The 18,220-nt window shown below is 38.4% G+C and overlaps 1 protein-coding gene across 1 annotated transcript; it reads left to right on the forward strand.

The window, feature by feature from the left end:
* The first annotated feature begins 366 nt into the window (after window positions 1-366).
* LOC118822905 lies at window positions 367-17,017 on the forward strand. Its single transcript, XM_036592234.1, has 10 exons — window positions 367-483; window positions 725-835; window positions 912-1,055; window positions 1,169-1,273; window positions 3,768-3,966; window positions 15,219-15,316; window positions 15,597-15,707; window positions 16,070-16,216; window positions 16,445-16,555; window positions 16,689-17,017. Exons 1-10 carry the CDS (start codon window positions 435-437, stop codon window positions 16,889-16,891), a joined length of 1,278 nt encoding a protein of 425 aa, XP_036448127.1. The 5' UTR covers window positions 367-434; the 3' UTR covers window positions 16,892-17,017.
* The last annotated feature ends 1,203 nt before the right edge of the window (window positions 17,018-18,220 follow it).

Genomic DNA, 18,220 nt, shown 5'->3' on the forward strand with positions numbered 1-18,220 from the left:
AAGAAAATAACTGTCGTATGAGAAACATAAACCGTGAAAAATTATACAGCATTGCATAATTCATCGCTCTTTGGTTAATATGTGAGATGAATCCAACTGTTTGTCCAGAAGCAGTTCACTTTATTAAACATGAAACAGAGACATTTACAGATTTACATCCACAGAAGCATCGTAAGACAAATCGATGCAAAAAAAAAAAAAGACTAATAAACCAGATTGCAGGAGGCAAAGGCTCAGGGGAGTAAACTAATGATGGGAGATGTGAGGTGGTGGAGCCAGGATTGGGAAACTGTGAGCAGTTTTAAAGGCTGGACCACATTTGTGGGAGATTCTAAAAAGCCTCCATGAAGCCACACCCCCTTATATCAGATTTATATGTCTACCCCCTACCCCCTCCCTGCTTTCATCACATTTGAAACCTCTCAGATCCAACAATGAAGCTGCAAGTAACACTGGCACTGATCTCTGTGCTTCTTCCACAAGGTATGGAACATGACTTACAGAGCACAGAAACGTTTAAATGTGGTGAATTTGTGTCAGTTTAGCTTCTTTAGAATATCATTTATCTAAGCTGCTGCGACTGTATTGTTAAGGAGTCTTTTACATTAGACTTTTTCAGTACAATATTATGTGGTACATTATTGGAGGTTAATGTTTGAACTTCAGTCAATGTTGCTTGATTGTCCATTACTGAACTTTCCTGCCTGACTTCACTGCCCTCTAGCACTGGCGCTGCAATGCTATATTTGTATACCAGACCTGTCTGGTACATGTACAAAGACACAGAAGGACTGTCCAGATCAGTGTGGCAGCAAAACTACCGTCACGAACGTTGGTAAGAATGTTCTCAGTATGAAAAGCTGAGAGTCAGTCAGATATTTCTCCATTCACTTATGTGCTGTGTCCACTAGGTGGTCAACAACAGGAGTTTAATTGGAATTATTGCACAGTAGCCAGCGAGTGTGTCAATGGGAGCATCAACCTGGGACTTTTGAAAATGGCCTTCAACTCAAAATGCTGCAGCACTGATCTCTGCAACAGCCAGTTAGTGCCAGGTAAAACCAAAAGCTTCGAGTACTGAATGAGGAATGCTGACCATAAACTTCAACGGCAGAACTGCAGAAAACATCCTGTTAAACCTCTTCTTATCACTTGTTTGTCTGTTAAGCTTTACCACAAGGGTCTCCAAATGGGAAGAGGTGTTGTGCTGATAAACACTGCACAAGAACCATGAGCTGTGAAGGAGATGAAGATCACTGCGTCAGTGCGACAGGTGAAAGCTGCATACTCATCAGTTATTCCAGAATGTTATCATATGCACATTTTTGGCCTGAAATAAGAGAGGTGAAGAAAATTTCTTATCATGGTGCTGAGACTGTTGTTAGAAAGTTCGGTAACACTTTCTATGAATGTCGCATTTTTAAGCATCTATAACACATTTATAACATGTTATAACATATTCATAAGGCATTATAAACCTGGTTCTAAATATTTATTAAAAAGAATTACACTGAAATACACTTTATAGCCATGTTTATTATACATTATGAATTGTCAAAATAATGCATTATAAATAGTGTTAATAACATGTCATAATGTCAGTGCCAAAGAAGTCAGTCCCAGCTTGGAGAGCGTAAAGTAAAGACAAATACCAAGCTAACGGTGGTGTACATTGACTTTCCCACATTGGGTAAAACACTGATGGCAGCACTAGTTTAAACTCTGACATTTGAAGCCTGTAATGTGCTTTATTGTGTATGTTTTAGTGTTTCAGTAAATTCTTCAGTAAATATTTCAACTTGAAGCCTCACTCTTAACACTGGAGGAGGCTTTAGTACAGTACGCTTCACTGTACTTAGAGCGGACAAATACGACTTATGAGCTCTTATAATTTGTTATGAACAGTACTTATAATGTATTATGTTAACAATTCATAATGCACAATAAACATGGCTATAACATATAATGCATTTTAATAAATGTTTATAGCTATGTTTATAATGCCTTTATTATTTATTTATTTATTTATTTATTTATTTATTTATACATTTATTTATTCCTGACATCCTCATTTGTGTGGGTTTATGTACCAACAATATTCATTTTGCACAACCATTTTGCAGCCTCTCTTTATCTGTCCGACTGTTTGTGTAACTTTAAGACTGATATATCATCACTGTGGGAACCAAATCTCCAAAAGGGAAAAAAAAACTGTCAATGAAAAAAAAAAACTAAAAACTAACAACTAAAAAATGGCAAAAATGGAGATACAGGGTTTTGTCCCCAAAGTGATGCTGTCCTGATTGGCTGTGCTGCATTATGCCTCATACAAAAAGCAATCCATGCTCCTTACAACTGCAGGGTCAGTGAGTGGAGCTAAACTGCTGTGGACTGAACAGACAGAGAGATGTGCAAAGCCTAGAGACCCAAAGTGGAAGAAACGTGGAGAGGCGTCTGACTGCGGACTGGACTCTACACAGACGCTGACTTTTTAGATGAGATTAGATTAAGGTTAAGATTAGATTAAGTGACCTTTATTATTCCCACAACGGGGAAATTTCACCTCCGCATTTAACCCATGCGTGCGGTAAAACACCACATACACACTAGTGAAAACACACTGTAGGGGGCGGTGAGCACACTTGCCCAGAGCAGTGGGCAGCCCTATCCACAGCAGCTGGGGAGCAGCTGGGGGTTAGGTGCCTTGCTCAAGGGCACCTCAGTCTTGTACTGTTTTCCTGCGATTGGATTCATTTCCATAAATTTGATACACAGCAGCGTCCTTAAATGTCTGTTAATCTGCTAACGCTCGGCTTATTTTATTAGACAAGTTCACCTCCAGAAGCTGGAAACAAGTGAACAGCATCAATGTGCCCTCATTTAGCACTTAAACGGACCCTTTTTTGATCATGGTAGCAAAATAAAAGAAACACAGCTCTCTCTATTTGAACGTTTTTTAACATCTTCTGCAGGTAAAACAAGCACAACATTCACCAGAAGGCTGAGTTTCGCTTGTTATTCACCAGCTTCATATTAGAATTTGCCATTCCACCTTCAGTGGTGCAGCAGTTAGGCACCCTTGTTTCATCATGAAGCAAAAACATCCAGGAAATGTGAACATTACATGGCTGTTTGTTATTGATTGTGTCAACCTTTCAGCCATACAGCCTTCCTTGAACTTTTTTCCATAGTTTCAATGTTGCTTGACGTCGATTTTGTTGTGTTGGCAGTGAAGGGGATCATGGTTTTGAGGGGGAATTGAATTGGATGCAACGCCGGAACATTACTACTGCACCATTCAAGGTGGAACAGAAAATTTGAATAAGAAGCTGCTGTTGAAAAAAGTCAACATTAGCTTCATCAATTCACCATCATTTTGCTGTCTTTTTGTCTTTTCTGTAAACTTTGTTTAGCTCTGTCATTTCTGATGTCATCTAAATTCAGTATAGTGGTTATTTTTAGTTGGTTGAGCTAGTTTTGTTGTCTCATGTGTATATAATGTGTGTGTGTGTGTGTGTGTGTGTATTACACACACACACACACACACACACACACATATATATATACATATAATTTCTAAAAGTCTTTTATTCCAAAATAAATATTTTTTTTCTAGAGATGGGCCCTTTAAAGTGAAAGCGAAGGGAAATAAGTGGAGGGGAAAAATACTACCACATTTCATCTGATTTTTCTCTTTTAATCTCTTTTAATCTTTATATTCATCTAAGTAACTCCTCCCTCTCTCTCACCTACGACTACATTCACAGCTACAGCTGGTGGTGTTCAGGTGACTATGAAAGGATGTGCGAGCAGAGGTTTCTGTACTGCACATCCATCGGACATAGAGGAAGCAGGAATTGCTGGAGATGTGAGCTGCTGTGAGGGGGATCTGTGTAACAGTGCTGAGAGGGTTAAGCTGAGTCTCCTCATCATGCTGGTTCCTCTGATCTCCTCCATCCTCTTCATCTGAACTCTCTGCTGCTCAAGCATCTTTTGAGACTAGCATAAGTGTATATATTACATTGTGACTGAATGGAGAGTCTGAATGTTGTTTATAACAATGTTCTGTGTAACCAGGGTCTTTTCACTAGGCAAAAGTAGGCAGCAGCCTGGGGCCCACATTAGGCAAGGGCCCCATGAAAATACAGACTATGTATACTGTCCATGCTGATGTTGAAGAACAGTCTGTTCTACTGAACTAGCTCAAACTGCAGGACTACATTAAAAATAAATAAATAAATAAATTAATTAATTAATATTTATTGTGAGCTTAGATGTTTAAAAGGATTGTGTTATTATCTATTAAAACCCCAAGACATTATTTGAGGTCATAATAAGCTAATTATATACTCTCCTGGGCAAAAAAAAGGTCTATCTCAATTAAAATGGCAAAACATGAAGTTTTATATAGTCTTAACAACAAACCGTTTAACAAATAGATGCAGTAGTTTGATATGATAGAGCTTTTCTCTTTGATTGCTTTACATGTTGAAGTTTTGTGTGTGTAAATTTGCAGACAGCCTTTTTACAGAAAGAAGAGTCAGTATTTTTCCACTAGTATTGACGGCTTCGAAACAACTGAAAAACACTGCTGAGCTAGTTTGTTTTTAATGTGAGACCAAATATTCTCTATAGTGTTTAAATCTGGACTCTCACCAGCCAAAAACCCCAGTACAAACCATTATACTTTGGGCTTGGCCCATATTTTTTGCCCAGGACTGTATAAAATAATCAGATTTTGGGTACTATTAGCTATCGGGAGGAATCTGTTTCAAATCTGTCGCAATCTGTCCTTTAGATCTTTTTTGATTTTAAAGTGAAGTTGAAAGATTTAGACTTATAATTAGTTCAATTAAAAACAAAAAATATTCCTTTATTCAGAAATTGCTGTTCCATGTTTTCATGTCGTTACTGAAGCACTAAGAGTTTTAGTCCATAGTTCGAGCCTTAGTTTAGCCACACCCCTGCATTTTAGAGCTGACTAGCACTAGACTGACCCCCCCAACCTGTGCAAACTTACTGTGCTGTGAAAAAGTCTTTGTTCCCACCTGATTTCCTCACATTGTCACATTAAATTATACAAAATGTAATATAAGACCAGAAGCACATGAGAAAAAGACAAAAACACTAAAACTGTCATTTTATGTACTGAAGGTAAAAAGGTTTGTAAGGTTTCCTTAATGTGGTGCACTGGAACCTTAGGAATGGCTTTTTTAATGCTTTCCAGATATATTTCAATATGTGTACTACTTGAGACCTTTTAACCTATTTTGCTTTGCTGGAAAGATTCAACTTTTTACTTTTTTAAATATTACATATTATGTCTAGAATCAACAGGGCTGACAGTGGTGTTGTAGCACATGAGTCTGTCTTGGTCTCAAGAGCGTAAATTCATGGTCTCGCTCGTCTCATTCTCAACATCATTTGGACTTGGAAATTGTTCTCGAGACCAGCTGAGCACAGCGCCTCCTTCTGAGGTAACTGGTATCTGAAGTTTCTATGATAAATGAACATCAACAAAACCTTCAACAAAACCTGGTCGATTAACTGGGTTTTATTTGTTTGTTGATGTCCATTGGTTCCAAAATGGATGCATCTTTCTTTAAAATAAACTACAAATGAATTTCATTTATTTATTTTTTTTCTCTTTTATTGTCTTGGTTGGTGTAGTGTAGTGGGTAACACCTCTGCCTTCTACGCACGCTGTAGACTGGGCACCCTGCACTATAACAATAAGAGTCCTTGGGCAAGACTCCTAACACTGCTGTTGCCTACTTGTGTAAAATGATCAAACTGTAAGTTGCTCTGGATAAGAGGGTCTGCTGTAGATGTATTTTTTTATTTTATTATTCTGAAACTTGTTTTGACCTCACCTCCAGTGGTCTTGACAAGACCAACTGCCAGTTGCCAAGCCTGCATGTATCTATTTTAATCGACCACAATTCATTAATTGGTGTTAATTGGTGGATTGAGTATTTTAAACTTTCACATGGGGCCAGTTGGTCACAGGACTTGTTCTTCTTCAATAAATGAAATGACCATTTAAAAACTGTGCTTTGTGTTTGTTCAGGTTGTCTTTGTCTTATGTTTAGTTTTGTTCAACAATATCTTAAACAATTAACGTGATGAGGGAACAAATCATGAGGAAGAAATGCTTTTTAATGGCTCTGTACATGTGCTTGTATATGTACATGTTGCGATCCTCCCTACCTCAGCGGGCACTAAGACTTCAGGTGCCCCAGCTGCTTCTATACATGGCATGCTGCCCAGAAAACTGCCCGGTAACATTTTATTTGGAGTGGCCCTTTGTAGATGATTAATAAACTCTTAGCAGATTATCAGTAACACATCAACAGCATTTAGATTAAGATTAATTGACCATTATTAGTCCCAATACGGGGAAATTTCACCTCCTCATTTGACCCATCCGTGCAGTGGAACACCACATACACACTAGTGAATGCACACACACCAGGGGACAGTGAGCACACTTTCCCAGAGCGGTGGGCAGCCCTTTCCACAGCACCCAGAGGGCAGTTAGGGTTAGGTGCCTTGCTCAAGGGCACTTCAGGGTACTGTCGGCTCAGGGGATCGAACAAATGACCTTCACTAACCTCCAGCCCATGACTGCTTAACATATCAGTGAAGTAGCAGAGGTGCAGCATCTGAATACATTTTAGTAAATATCTTGTAGATGTTCTGTTGATACATTACTTACATTAAATAGATGTATTGTTAATATGTTACTTTCATTAAGCAAAACCTAACCTTACCAACCTTAACCCAAAACCTAGCCCTCACCCTGGCCCATAAACTCTAACCCTCATATGTTTTTGACATGTTACCAAAAGTCAGTTGAGTGTTTGTTTCATCTAAAAATGGCCACCCAAAATAAAGGGTCACCAACTGCCCTGATGGCCTCTTACTATAATAATGGCTCTTACTATGGTTGACTGGAGTCACACGCACTAAACATGACAACTGATGAGTGTAATCAGGTGTGTTTGACCAGGTGAATCACCAAACTGTGCTGGACACCGGCCCCCTAGGACCGGAGGTGTGCACCCCTGGTCTAGAGGATGTGCTGTTAGAGATTGTCCCCCTCCCCCCCTGTGTCTAACCTTTGTGATGGGAACAGTTTTTCAGTGCATGGGTTTTGTGATGAGAGCATGGTTACTCAGCACTTACTCTTCCAGCACAACCTTCTCCAACAACGCCTGTCAAACCATCATGCTCAGCTCCGCACTCCACTTATCCACCTCTCAGGGAGCAACCGTCTGGCCACCTACGCTGCCGGTACCTGCCCAAAGTGTCGCTGGAGGGCCGTGGTCAATATCACTAGGTCTTCCTATGAAAGTTGATCTTGTTGAGGCCAGCAAATCTCACAGTTTCTTAAATGTTTGTCTGGATTATTTTGTGACTTCCTGCATGGGTAATCTCTGTGGGACTTTGGCAGGCCGACCATTTCTGCGAAAATCTGTTCCAAGTTTCTCCCCAGGCAAATAATGGATCTTACTATGGTTGGCCTGAGTCCCAGAGCTTCTGACATGGCTTTGCCATCCTTTCTGGACTGATACATTTCAGTAACTTTCTCTCTCTCATCTCTTCCGGGTTTTGTATTGATTGTGGTCCCTCTGCTCTCAAGCAATATTTTCACATTCTTCTTTTCCATCTTTAAAAACTAGCAATTATGTATTACAAGGTGAGCAAATGCAGAGTCTGAATTATAATAATGTTTTTATAGCTAAAATAACTTGTATAAACAGCATGCTGACCAATTGTGCATTGCGTGTATTGACCAATATATCTTACAGTACTTTGACATTGAAAATACTTTTTTTTTAATACAGTATGAAGCAAGCAAACTTGGTCTTAACCTTTGATTGTCGCTTGGCAATATGGTGACAGAAGGATAATGAACTGTCTAACCACATGCCTAGTTATTCATACGCAGTGACCTGTTCCAGGATGGCCCCCTCATTAGTAGTAAATTTGAAAGTAGGGGTGTTTGAGGCACCTTTCCAACCAAACCACTTGGTTTTTGAAATGTTTAATGGTAGTTTAAAGTTAGCTGAGGCATTCTGAACCTGAAGGATGTTATCCTGGAGTACAGATTCAGGAGAAGAGCCATATAGTATAGAATCAGTATGTAAATAAATGAAAGCATCACCAGCAGCAAGGAGAGTATAAGAATATGAATATGTACACTATGTTATACTGTATGTCATCAGAAGCAGGTCATTATGAAAGGAAGCATAAAACATATTTTCCACCCATAATTTATAACAGTTGCGCAAAAAACCATGGTGGACGGTGGGGATTGCTGGCCCCATAGGGGAATGTAGTCAAAATTTCTTGCAACACTGGATGGACAGTTGTTGACTTTAGGTCTGTCTGTGAGACGTAATCAGAATGTACAACTGTATGAGACCAATGAGAGACATGAAGCCTAGAGTAGAAAAAAATACCTACATCAAATGTAGATGCATAGTTATATACACAAATATTCCTCATGAAATGTTTACACACTATAAAGGGAAACTGGTGTAGCAATAAAAATAGAGAAGGTTTCACCGACAGTGATGATGTACATCAGCTGAAGCCTCATTCAGAGGTGTGTGGTATGTGTTGTGTGGTCTGTGGGTTATTATGTGCATAGCAACATTTTTGTCTCACTTCTAACATTCACTGGCTATGACAGTCACAACCCAGGGCCAGATCTTACAGTCTCATGCCAAATGTTTTGCAAAACAGCAGAGATTTCATGTTTCACCATTTCTCGAATGGAATATACAGTGACAAGCAAGACATACGTGAACTGGCAAGGAAAATGCAGGTTAATTTACTCAAGACAAGTCAGGCTTTATTGTCATTTTAGCTATATACAAGTACACAGTTAAACGAAACAACATTCCTCCAGGACCATGGGGCATCACAGGAACACAAGTGTGAGACAATACAATATACACAGTGCAGACAATACAGTACAGTAAATAAATATGAAAGACTTACGATAAATACAGGCAGTTCACGGTACTGAGTGGAGTTGGGCAAAGTACTTGGTCTCCTGGCTATGTTAATGTTATCTATCAGGGTTCCAGTAAAATGTTACCAATAAAACTCTTGCAAGGGAAAACAGTTCCATTAAACCAGGCTATACCTTATCTTGAGAAGTGATCACTGAGCTAGTGATAGAAGTTGGCTAGAGGTGGCTGTATGTGTATTTGTTTGTGGCAGTTTTTGCTACAATCTAACACAAAAAGAAGCTCCATCTTATTCCATAGCATTTTTAAGATTTCTGTAAAGTTAAATTGTTAAGATCTAAACAAATGTATTCAGAGTGGTTTGGTGTGAAATGCCTCCTTCTAGAGAAACATACAGAGTCAGAATTGTTCACAGTGGGGGTGATAGGAACCAGACGTCTGAAGAGTTTAATGAATCTAAAAGCTCCCTCGCAGAAAGCTGGTACACAAAATGATTAAAAGTATTTTGTCTCATTATTGAGGCATAGTATCGTTTTGCTGTTAGATTTTGGGCAATTTTGAGAGGTACATGCAGTATGGTGTGAGGCAAAAGTCATGTGTTCATTATCAAGTTCTTGATGAGCTGATTCAGTTATTCCAGAGTAAATGATAAACTGTACAGGACTGTGAACTGCACTACAGCACGCCTCTGCAGTTTAACAGGTCACTGCCATCTTGTGGAAGTAAATAAAAGCACATTTTCAAAAGATATTATTGTGGCCTTTAAACTCGGCTGACTCAGCTAAATCGAGGCTCAACAGTTGACTTGAGTCTGGTCATCACTGGTCTTAATGAATGAATAGAGGTAATCAGTTAGTTTAGTTAGTTTAGTTAGCTGTCTATCTCAATACATTAACAGTTTTTTGTTATGTTTGGAAAAGCTATTGCAGTGGAATGTTGCAGCCCATCTGGCATTTTACTTCCACTGACCACCTGAGCTGTGTTCTGGACAAAGGAAGTGACTAGGGTTAACAGGACGACGGGTTTTGCTTACAGAATGCCCGAGCATTGTTTAAGAGGAACTGACAATGAAACCTGATTCCAACAAAACAAACATAAACATACCATATTCTGACGCGTGTGAAAGACGAGGATTGCCTTTTTACATAGATAATAGTGAGACGTCTGATGCAAAGGAAACCCTGTTTATGACATTTTCCTCCATTGTGTGAAACACTGATGAAGGAATTTAAATGGTAAAAAAAATGCTTATGCCATTTCTGCTTTTCCATTTAATGAGCTTGGGGAATATTGGGGTAGGAACTTCCCAGCATTCCCACAAGGCTAACTATTCCTTTAACAGCGAGAGAGAGAGAAGTGAGCTTTATGGTCAGTGGACAGCATGCAAATCATATATAACATATGAGTTACAGTGAAGGAAAGATCACAGTCTAGTCAGGCCTGATTTCACATTCAAATAAAATTAGAATTGACCGATGCAAACATGACAGATTTACTAATGTTTTAGCATATTTTTATTCATTTATTTATTTTTGTTGATACACTTTAAAAGACACAGAACTACACATGTATATGTTACATGATAAACACTAGAAGAACGTGTAGTAGAGACTAAAATACAGATAATTTATGACTAATTTCTATCAGGCCTATGTCAAATAGATTTTGCTGTGTATAGAATTTTTATTACACTTATCAAAGTATTGTGTTACCTAAAAATGGAGACAAAGTACAATAAGATCAAATACAACAATCTTTAACAAATGCTTTTATTTATTATTAATATTATTCACAACAGACTATTTTGACAGTAGGCTTTTAATAAAGACTTAAATATGGCTTTGAACGTCGCTCAGCCAATCAGATTTCAGAATTGGAGCTATCATCAATACGAAGTTATGAGTAATGATACAGCCAATACTAATACTATCACAGCATAATTAAATGTAAGAAATGTACAATAAAGCACTTTTAAATAGTAAAATATATCATTATTGTGCAGTTTTTTGTTGTAGTTGGCTGACTGATGTAATCTGATAGTAAATCTAATTTAGCTGCAGATCAGACTCGTGCTGAGCAATCAGGGTTAATGTAATGTAGGGGTAGGAATCTCTAGGCACCTCATGATTCGATTCGATTACGATTCAGAGGGCTGCGATGTGATTATAAAACGATTATCGATGCATCTTTTTTTTCTATACAGGATTTCTATTTTCTCACGGTCTGAGGACTTGATACTTTTAAAGCAAAGTATTTGTAATGATCCGTAATGAATTTACTTCCAGTATCTTTTATTAATAAATCAAATGGAAGTGATGTGGCAAGTGAACCAGAAGGCTCTCATTCACTGCTTTTGTTTGGAGCACGAGAAGCTACCTATCTGCGATAAATGCGCTGTTAGGGTGAAATAAGATCCAGTGGTGATGGATGTCCACGCAGCACATGTTACAGCGAGTGGGGGGATCGCTGTGTCAGTAAAATATCATCGAGACGGGACGTGTGCAACACAGTGTGAAAGCCCTGGTTCTCAACGACTGAGAACTGGCATGCAGACTGCTGGTCACATAGCAACGCAGTCTAGTAGCTAACGAAAAGGCAAAGAGAGAGATTTAAGACGAACATTTGGAGACGAATGGACTTCAGTTGCAGTTGGTTTCCGGGTATATTAAATCTGCAATGATAGACTGTCAAACACTAAAAGTTGTAAAGATGAAGTCGGTTCTCTTTCGAATTTTCCCGTTCCACCTTAATTGGTGCCACATTTACATTCAGCGCCTCAAGCAGAATTTAAGGTGGAACGGGAAAATTCGAACAAGAAGCTGACGAATGAGAAGCGACTTCAGCCTCTAAAAGCAGTCGAACGTTGAGAGACATTTTACAATAAGCTGCTCTACTTCTGAGGAAAAGTTTTCTGGCGGAGATAGGAGGAAAGCAGCTATAGCTGAGCTAAAGCTTAAAGCAGAGCAAAGTAAGTCTGTGTTTTTGTTTATATTTTCTAGCCTATACTAATACATCAGCACATACTGAGACATACTGGACATTAAATGTTGTGGCTCCCAAGGTGGTTTGATTTTTGTTGAAAGGACAAAATGGCTCTTCTTATCATTTGTGTTGTGACTCCTGATCTAACCTGGCTTTTAATGCAGAGGGAGCCGGTCAGATTTCTCACTCATCCAGCAGTGTTTGCCGCCACAGACTGTCTGGGCGCTGCACTTCTGCACTTCCAAGTTCCACCTTTTGCGTTCCGTCAACAACTTTTGGCCCTTATGTGTATCTTCTTCAGAGCAGAGCTTTCCGATTATGTGGCCACTCAAGCACAAAGGGCCTATAGTACACATTTAGCAATTGAATTAGGTCTGAAATGACGTTGCAAAAAAAATATTTGAATGTGTTTTCATTTCAGCTCGAATAAAGAGTATTCAAGGACTATTCTCTAGCATTTGCAGATCACTGTCTCTGCCACATGCACTATACCAAAAGTAAAAATATGAGTGGAGCTTTATGCTCTGCAGAGCTGCGTATTACTGTGCTGTGTTACTTATTATAACTTGTTAATAATTTCCCTTTTCACTCTTTTATTGGACTGTTGGATAAAACACATAAAATGTGTCCTTGGAGGATATTTGGCAGGATGAGGATGGGGTTTGACGTTGGCTATGGGTTAGAATGAGGATACTGAGGAGAAAGGATTGTGTTCCTTGAGGAAGGAAGGATGTTTTTAAGGATGTTTTCCTGTTTTAAACTTTGGGTTTATTATTGAGATATTCTTGCCTCTAAGGTTATCATTCAGTGCATAATGATGAATGAATGTCAAACATACTATGAAAACAATATGTAGTTATGAGGTTGAAGAATGGAGGGAGTTTTAAGGAATTCCCAATTGAATAACACAGCAAAGACTTATTCCGAACTTATTCTAAACATAGATGGTCAGTTACTCAGTACCAAATATCATAAACCCTTTAATGTTAAATGAAGGATCAATTTTAGAGCTTCTCAAGCTTAGAAATTCTGCATGAAGCCTGGACCCTAATGTAGCACACTTGCTGGTATGTGCTGCTAGCACTTAGAAGAAGTGTCATGAGGATATGTGACAGGCAGGTGGTGCAGCTGACATTGGCTGTGCATCAAGTGGGCGCTCACTTTGTAGTTCATTTAAAGCTTTTGTTGAATTGGTGTAGAGAAAATATTAGACATTAAACTAAAGCAACATCTATGGAGAAGGACTTTGCTTTTCCTTGTAAAAACTGACATTTTGGGAAAAAGAAGGAATTTTAAAGGATAAAAATCTGGACAGGAATGACTGTGAAATGAAACATTTTAAAAGTCATAAATCCATCAAAACTGGGTGCTACAATGGTTATATAAATCATTCTACCAAATTGGTTCAAAGTCAGACTTCAAAACATATTTTGGACTTTTAACCCCTTAAAATCCCAGGTTTATTGCACACTAAAGCTTAGTATTCAGTAACTACACAGGCTTTAAGGCAAACTAGCTGAACTTTTCTTAGGCTATAGAAAAGTGTAATAACACTTTGAGTTAACTGATTTAGACTTTAGACCTTTTTCTTTGAGTGACCCTATGCATTAACCATGTAGTTTTATTGAAACATATGATTGATTATTCAATTTTGTCACTGCTAAAACAATCTTAACACCACCAAAACTTTAACTTTTTTTTTCAGCAGAACTTAAAAATGCTAACCAGTACAGATGTGCTTACAGTGCTCACTGCTGGGGCTTGTAGGCCATAAAAGTAGCCAATCACAGGTTCACTTAGCCCCCCTCCCCACTCAATTGTTTTACATCTAGTAGGATACTGATTTGTGCTAATTTGCACCATAGCCCTGATGTTATATTACTTTTTGTTAAGTTTTATTTGTGTTTTTTCATGTATTTCCTAGCCGTGTTTCCCAGTGAGCCTTGTTAGTTCTTAATTATGTCATCATTTCTGATTTTTGACCTTAGCCTGTCCTTGCATGTTGATTATTGAACTGACTGCTTTATTCCTGGCTGCCTGCGTTTTACCAAAATACAAAAACAGCCGACTCATTCATGAACAATAAATCATTAGGATGAAGGCAACTTCCAAAATGCAGTCTAGTCCCGTGTCAAGTCTTATCTCAAAAAAAGGCTAGTCCCAAGGTAATGGGAATATTTTAAATAGTATTATGTTAAAAGCCTTGCAAATCTCACAAACCCAATTCCAAAAACGTTGGGACAATTAATAAGTACAAATAAAAACAGAAAGCAGTGATTTATAAATTTACTTTGACCTGTATTTGTAAAAAAAAAGTGAGGACAAGTTCATGATCCAGGAAAGGTCTAGTCATTTATGAGCATAGATGGGTCGAGGCTTGCCACTTTGCCGAAAATGCACCTGCAAAAAACCCAAGAATTTAAACATATTTATTAAAAGTAATTTTCCTCAATAAGTGATTGCAAGGATTTTAGGTATTTCATGCTTTACACAGCACAATATCATCACAAGGTTCATGGAATTTGGATAAATCTCTGCATAAAAAGCAAGACCAAAAACCACAACTGAATGCCTTCGATCTTCAACCCCTCAGACATCACTGCAGTATAAACTGTCATGCTTCTGTGATGGATATCACCACATGAGGACAGGAATACTTTGACAAACTGTTGTCAACTGTTGTCACCGCTGCAACCACAAATGCAGGTTAAGATCGTACTATTCATAACAGATATCATGTCAATGGTGTCAGAAACACTGCCGACTTCTCTGGGCTAAAGCTCATCTGATGCACTCAAATCTACATTGAAAAAAGGAACGAGCTGCAGATGTGTGGGATAATGAATGGGCAATGCTAGAGTGGGTCAATCTCAGTTAATGCCCTATCTCAATTAGCTGTCATACAAGTAGGATAAAAGTTACAATTGATATGAATCCAGTCTGCTGTCAAGAAGTCAAGGTTGTTCGTTTTACGTAACACAAAACAGGAACTTACAAACACTTTCATTGAAGCATTTCAGCTCAAATGCAGACACATCAGCACACAGAACCTGGCTAAAGTAAACTGAAACACTAGACACAGGGGTCAGAACAGCACATGCCTGAGGAAGATAACGACACAGTTGACACAGAGAGGAGTGAGAAAAGACAAGACACATTTTAATAGCTTTAAAGGGTGAATCACAGTTATGGGAGGTTCTGAAAAGCCTCCAAGAAGCCACACCTCCTTAAATAAATTTGTATCTGATCCAGCCCGGCTTTCATCACATTTCATTACATCAAACTCTCACATCCACCAACAATGAGGCTGCAAGTCACCCTGCTGCTCGTCTGCATGCTTTTCCCAGAAGGTATGGAACTAAACTCATAGTACAGTTAGATGCATTTAATTAATTTGAATAAATTAGTTAAAAATTAAATTACTTAAAAATAAAATGTTAAAGTGTGAGGATGTCAGTGAATGCTGCTTGAATGTCTTATAGAATTTTAATTTATTTGTCATGTGTCATTTATGAAACACTGTCTAAGCTTTGTGGTAAAACCGAGCAAAACAGTGAGCAGGATTTGTAGTGGGGGTTCATCAACTTTGTCTTTATGCACTGAATCTGTTTTTTATGCTCTGTCCTCCAGCGCTGACACTGAAATGTTATCAGTGTTTACCTGGGTTGTCTGGAAAATGCACAGACACCCAGACAGACTGTCCAGATCAGTGTGCCAGCAGGACCACTACTGTGTACGTAGGTAAGAATGACCTAAATTTCACATATGTATCACATACATTTAAGACTATGTGCTATATATGGTATATATATATTTCTGGCTATGTATGTATAATGTAAAGTCCTTAAATAAATAAATAAATAATTTAAAAATGGTACATGTGTGTGTATATATATATATATATATATATATATATATATATATATATATATATATATACACCTTCAAACAGTTGAAAACACTGCTGAGCTGGTTTGTGTTTAATATGAGCCCAAATATTCTCTGTAAGGTTTGAATCTGGACTCTGATCAGCCCAAAAACACCAGTACAAACCATTAGCGTTTTGGACTTGGTTACATTAAAGCATGTGCTGTGTTCACTAGGTGGTGTACAAACGGGAGACATTACTGTGAAGAGCTGTGCAGTAGCTGGGCAGTGTGTCACTGGGAGCCGAAACCTGGGACTTGTGAAAACGACTGTCAACTCGAAATGCTGCAGCAGTAACCTCTGCAACAGCTACAAAGCACCAGGTAAAGCCAAACACTTTGAATACAGGACGCTGATTATAAAGGTTCTCTCTTGTTTTGTTCCATTCAGACAGCCCATTTCAGCTAAAGCTAATCTAAACAATCAGTAGTGCTTCATTTTCAGGAGGTTGATGTGATATCCAGTAAGCAGTAGCTCTGGGTTTAATGTGTTTTGTGTTTTCATGCACTGAGCCACAGAAAAGATGATGCTCAAACTGTTTCTCTCTAAAGTTTTGCCAAAAGGCTCTCCAAATGGGAGGAAGTGTTACACTTGCACTGATGACGACTGCTCAAGAACCGTGAACTGTGAGGGAGATGAGGATCAGTGCATCAGCGCCAGAGGTGAAAAATCTGAAAAATGCACATCTGTGGATCTAAAATGTTCCTCCATTTTTCATCTAAAATAAGGACGTTCATTGATACATTGATATATTCATCTGTCTAACGTCTCTCTCCCTCTGGCCTGCATTCACAGTTCATTCTGGTGGTGCTCAAGTGTTAATGAAAGGATGTGCGAGCAGAAGTCTCTGCACTGCGGACAAATGGAGCACGCAGGCAGCTGGAGTCACTGAAGATGTGACCTGCTGTGAGGGGAACCTGTGTAACAGTGCTGAGGGGGTTAAGCTGAGTCTCCTCATCATGCTGGTTCCTCTGATCTCCTCCATCCTCTTCATCTGAACTTTCATACCATTTTTCTTTTCTGCCTTTAAGACTAGCAGAGCTGTGTATTACAATGTGTCCAAATGCAGAGTCTGAATTGTAATGAAGATTTTGTAACCTGAATAAACTGAGTGCCGACTGTAAGTGGTCCAGTGTATTTACACTGTTACGAGCAGAAAAGGAAACAGACAGGGAACAAACTTTATATATTTAAATATAGTTTTATAATCTTCAGTGCTCTGTGAACTACCAGTGGTTCATCAGGTCTGAAAGCCACAAATATCAGCTTTGTGACACATTAGATGAACGAAGACAGTAAACTTTCAGCCTTGAGCATTTCAGATTGTGTGTACTGTCGATGTATGTCATTTTTAAGTAATCAAATAAGTTTAGTAAACATGCTGGAAGAGACTACAAATTCAGTTTTGCAGTGTTAAATGAAAATTATAAAATTTTAAATTTTTTTGCATTTAGTCACTTTTTGTCCGGGAAGTAAAACGTGAGCACACAGCTTTTACATGTAGGACCCTGAAACCCACATGGCAAACACAAGGCCCACAAAATGATTTGAATTTTCTGTTGATATTAACCTGTTTCACAATGCACTGCATTGCAATCCCAACCCACACTGTAACAGAACGTGCGCTTCTCCTCTCTCCCCCAACATCAATCTAGGGGACAGCAGTGACGGCACAAAGAGATTCCAGGTGTCTAGTTGAAGGAAATAGGCAGCTGTAGATGAAACCCTATTAATGGTGTAATATTTCCATGTCTACCACAAGTGCTTATATTTTACTGTTGAGTTTTTGGTATATTTTGAATAAACGATTGTCAGTTTGGTAATAGCGAAACATTAAGTAAAAGACGTTCTCTGGCCCACAGATCTGTTTTATTTTTTAGATTTTTAATTATGGCCCTTTTGACGCCCCTGATTTAGAACGTACACTCTTGGGCAAAAACATGGCAAAAAAGTAAGCTTTTCATGCTCTTAACAACAAATAATCAAACAAATAAATAAAGTAACCTAATATGGTATGTAAATTTGCAGACAGCCTTACAGAAAGACGAGTCGATATTATTTCCCATCGGCATTGAAAGAAAAACACTCCTGAGCTGGTTTGTGTTTAAGGTGAGACCAAATATTCTCTATAGGTTTTAAATCTGGACTCTGATCAGCCCAAAAAATATCAGTAAAAAATATCATATTTTTGGATTGGTCCAGTTTTTTTCTACATTCATGTAAAGTGTTTCACCCACAAAGCAGACAGCAGTATCAGATCATTCCACACTAAGGGAAAGGAGCTGACTGCTGCTCACATATTACAGCAATTTAATATCATAGTGTAT

Source organism: Colossoma macropomum, unplaced genomic scaffold, assembly GCF_904425465.1.
Source record: "Colossoma macropomum unplaced genomic scaffold, Colossoma_macropomum, whole genome shotgun sequence".
Taxonomy (NCBI): domain Eukaryota; kingdom Metazoa; phylum Chordata; class Actinopteri; order Characiformes; family Serrasalmidae; genus Colossoma; species Colossoma macropomum.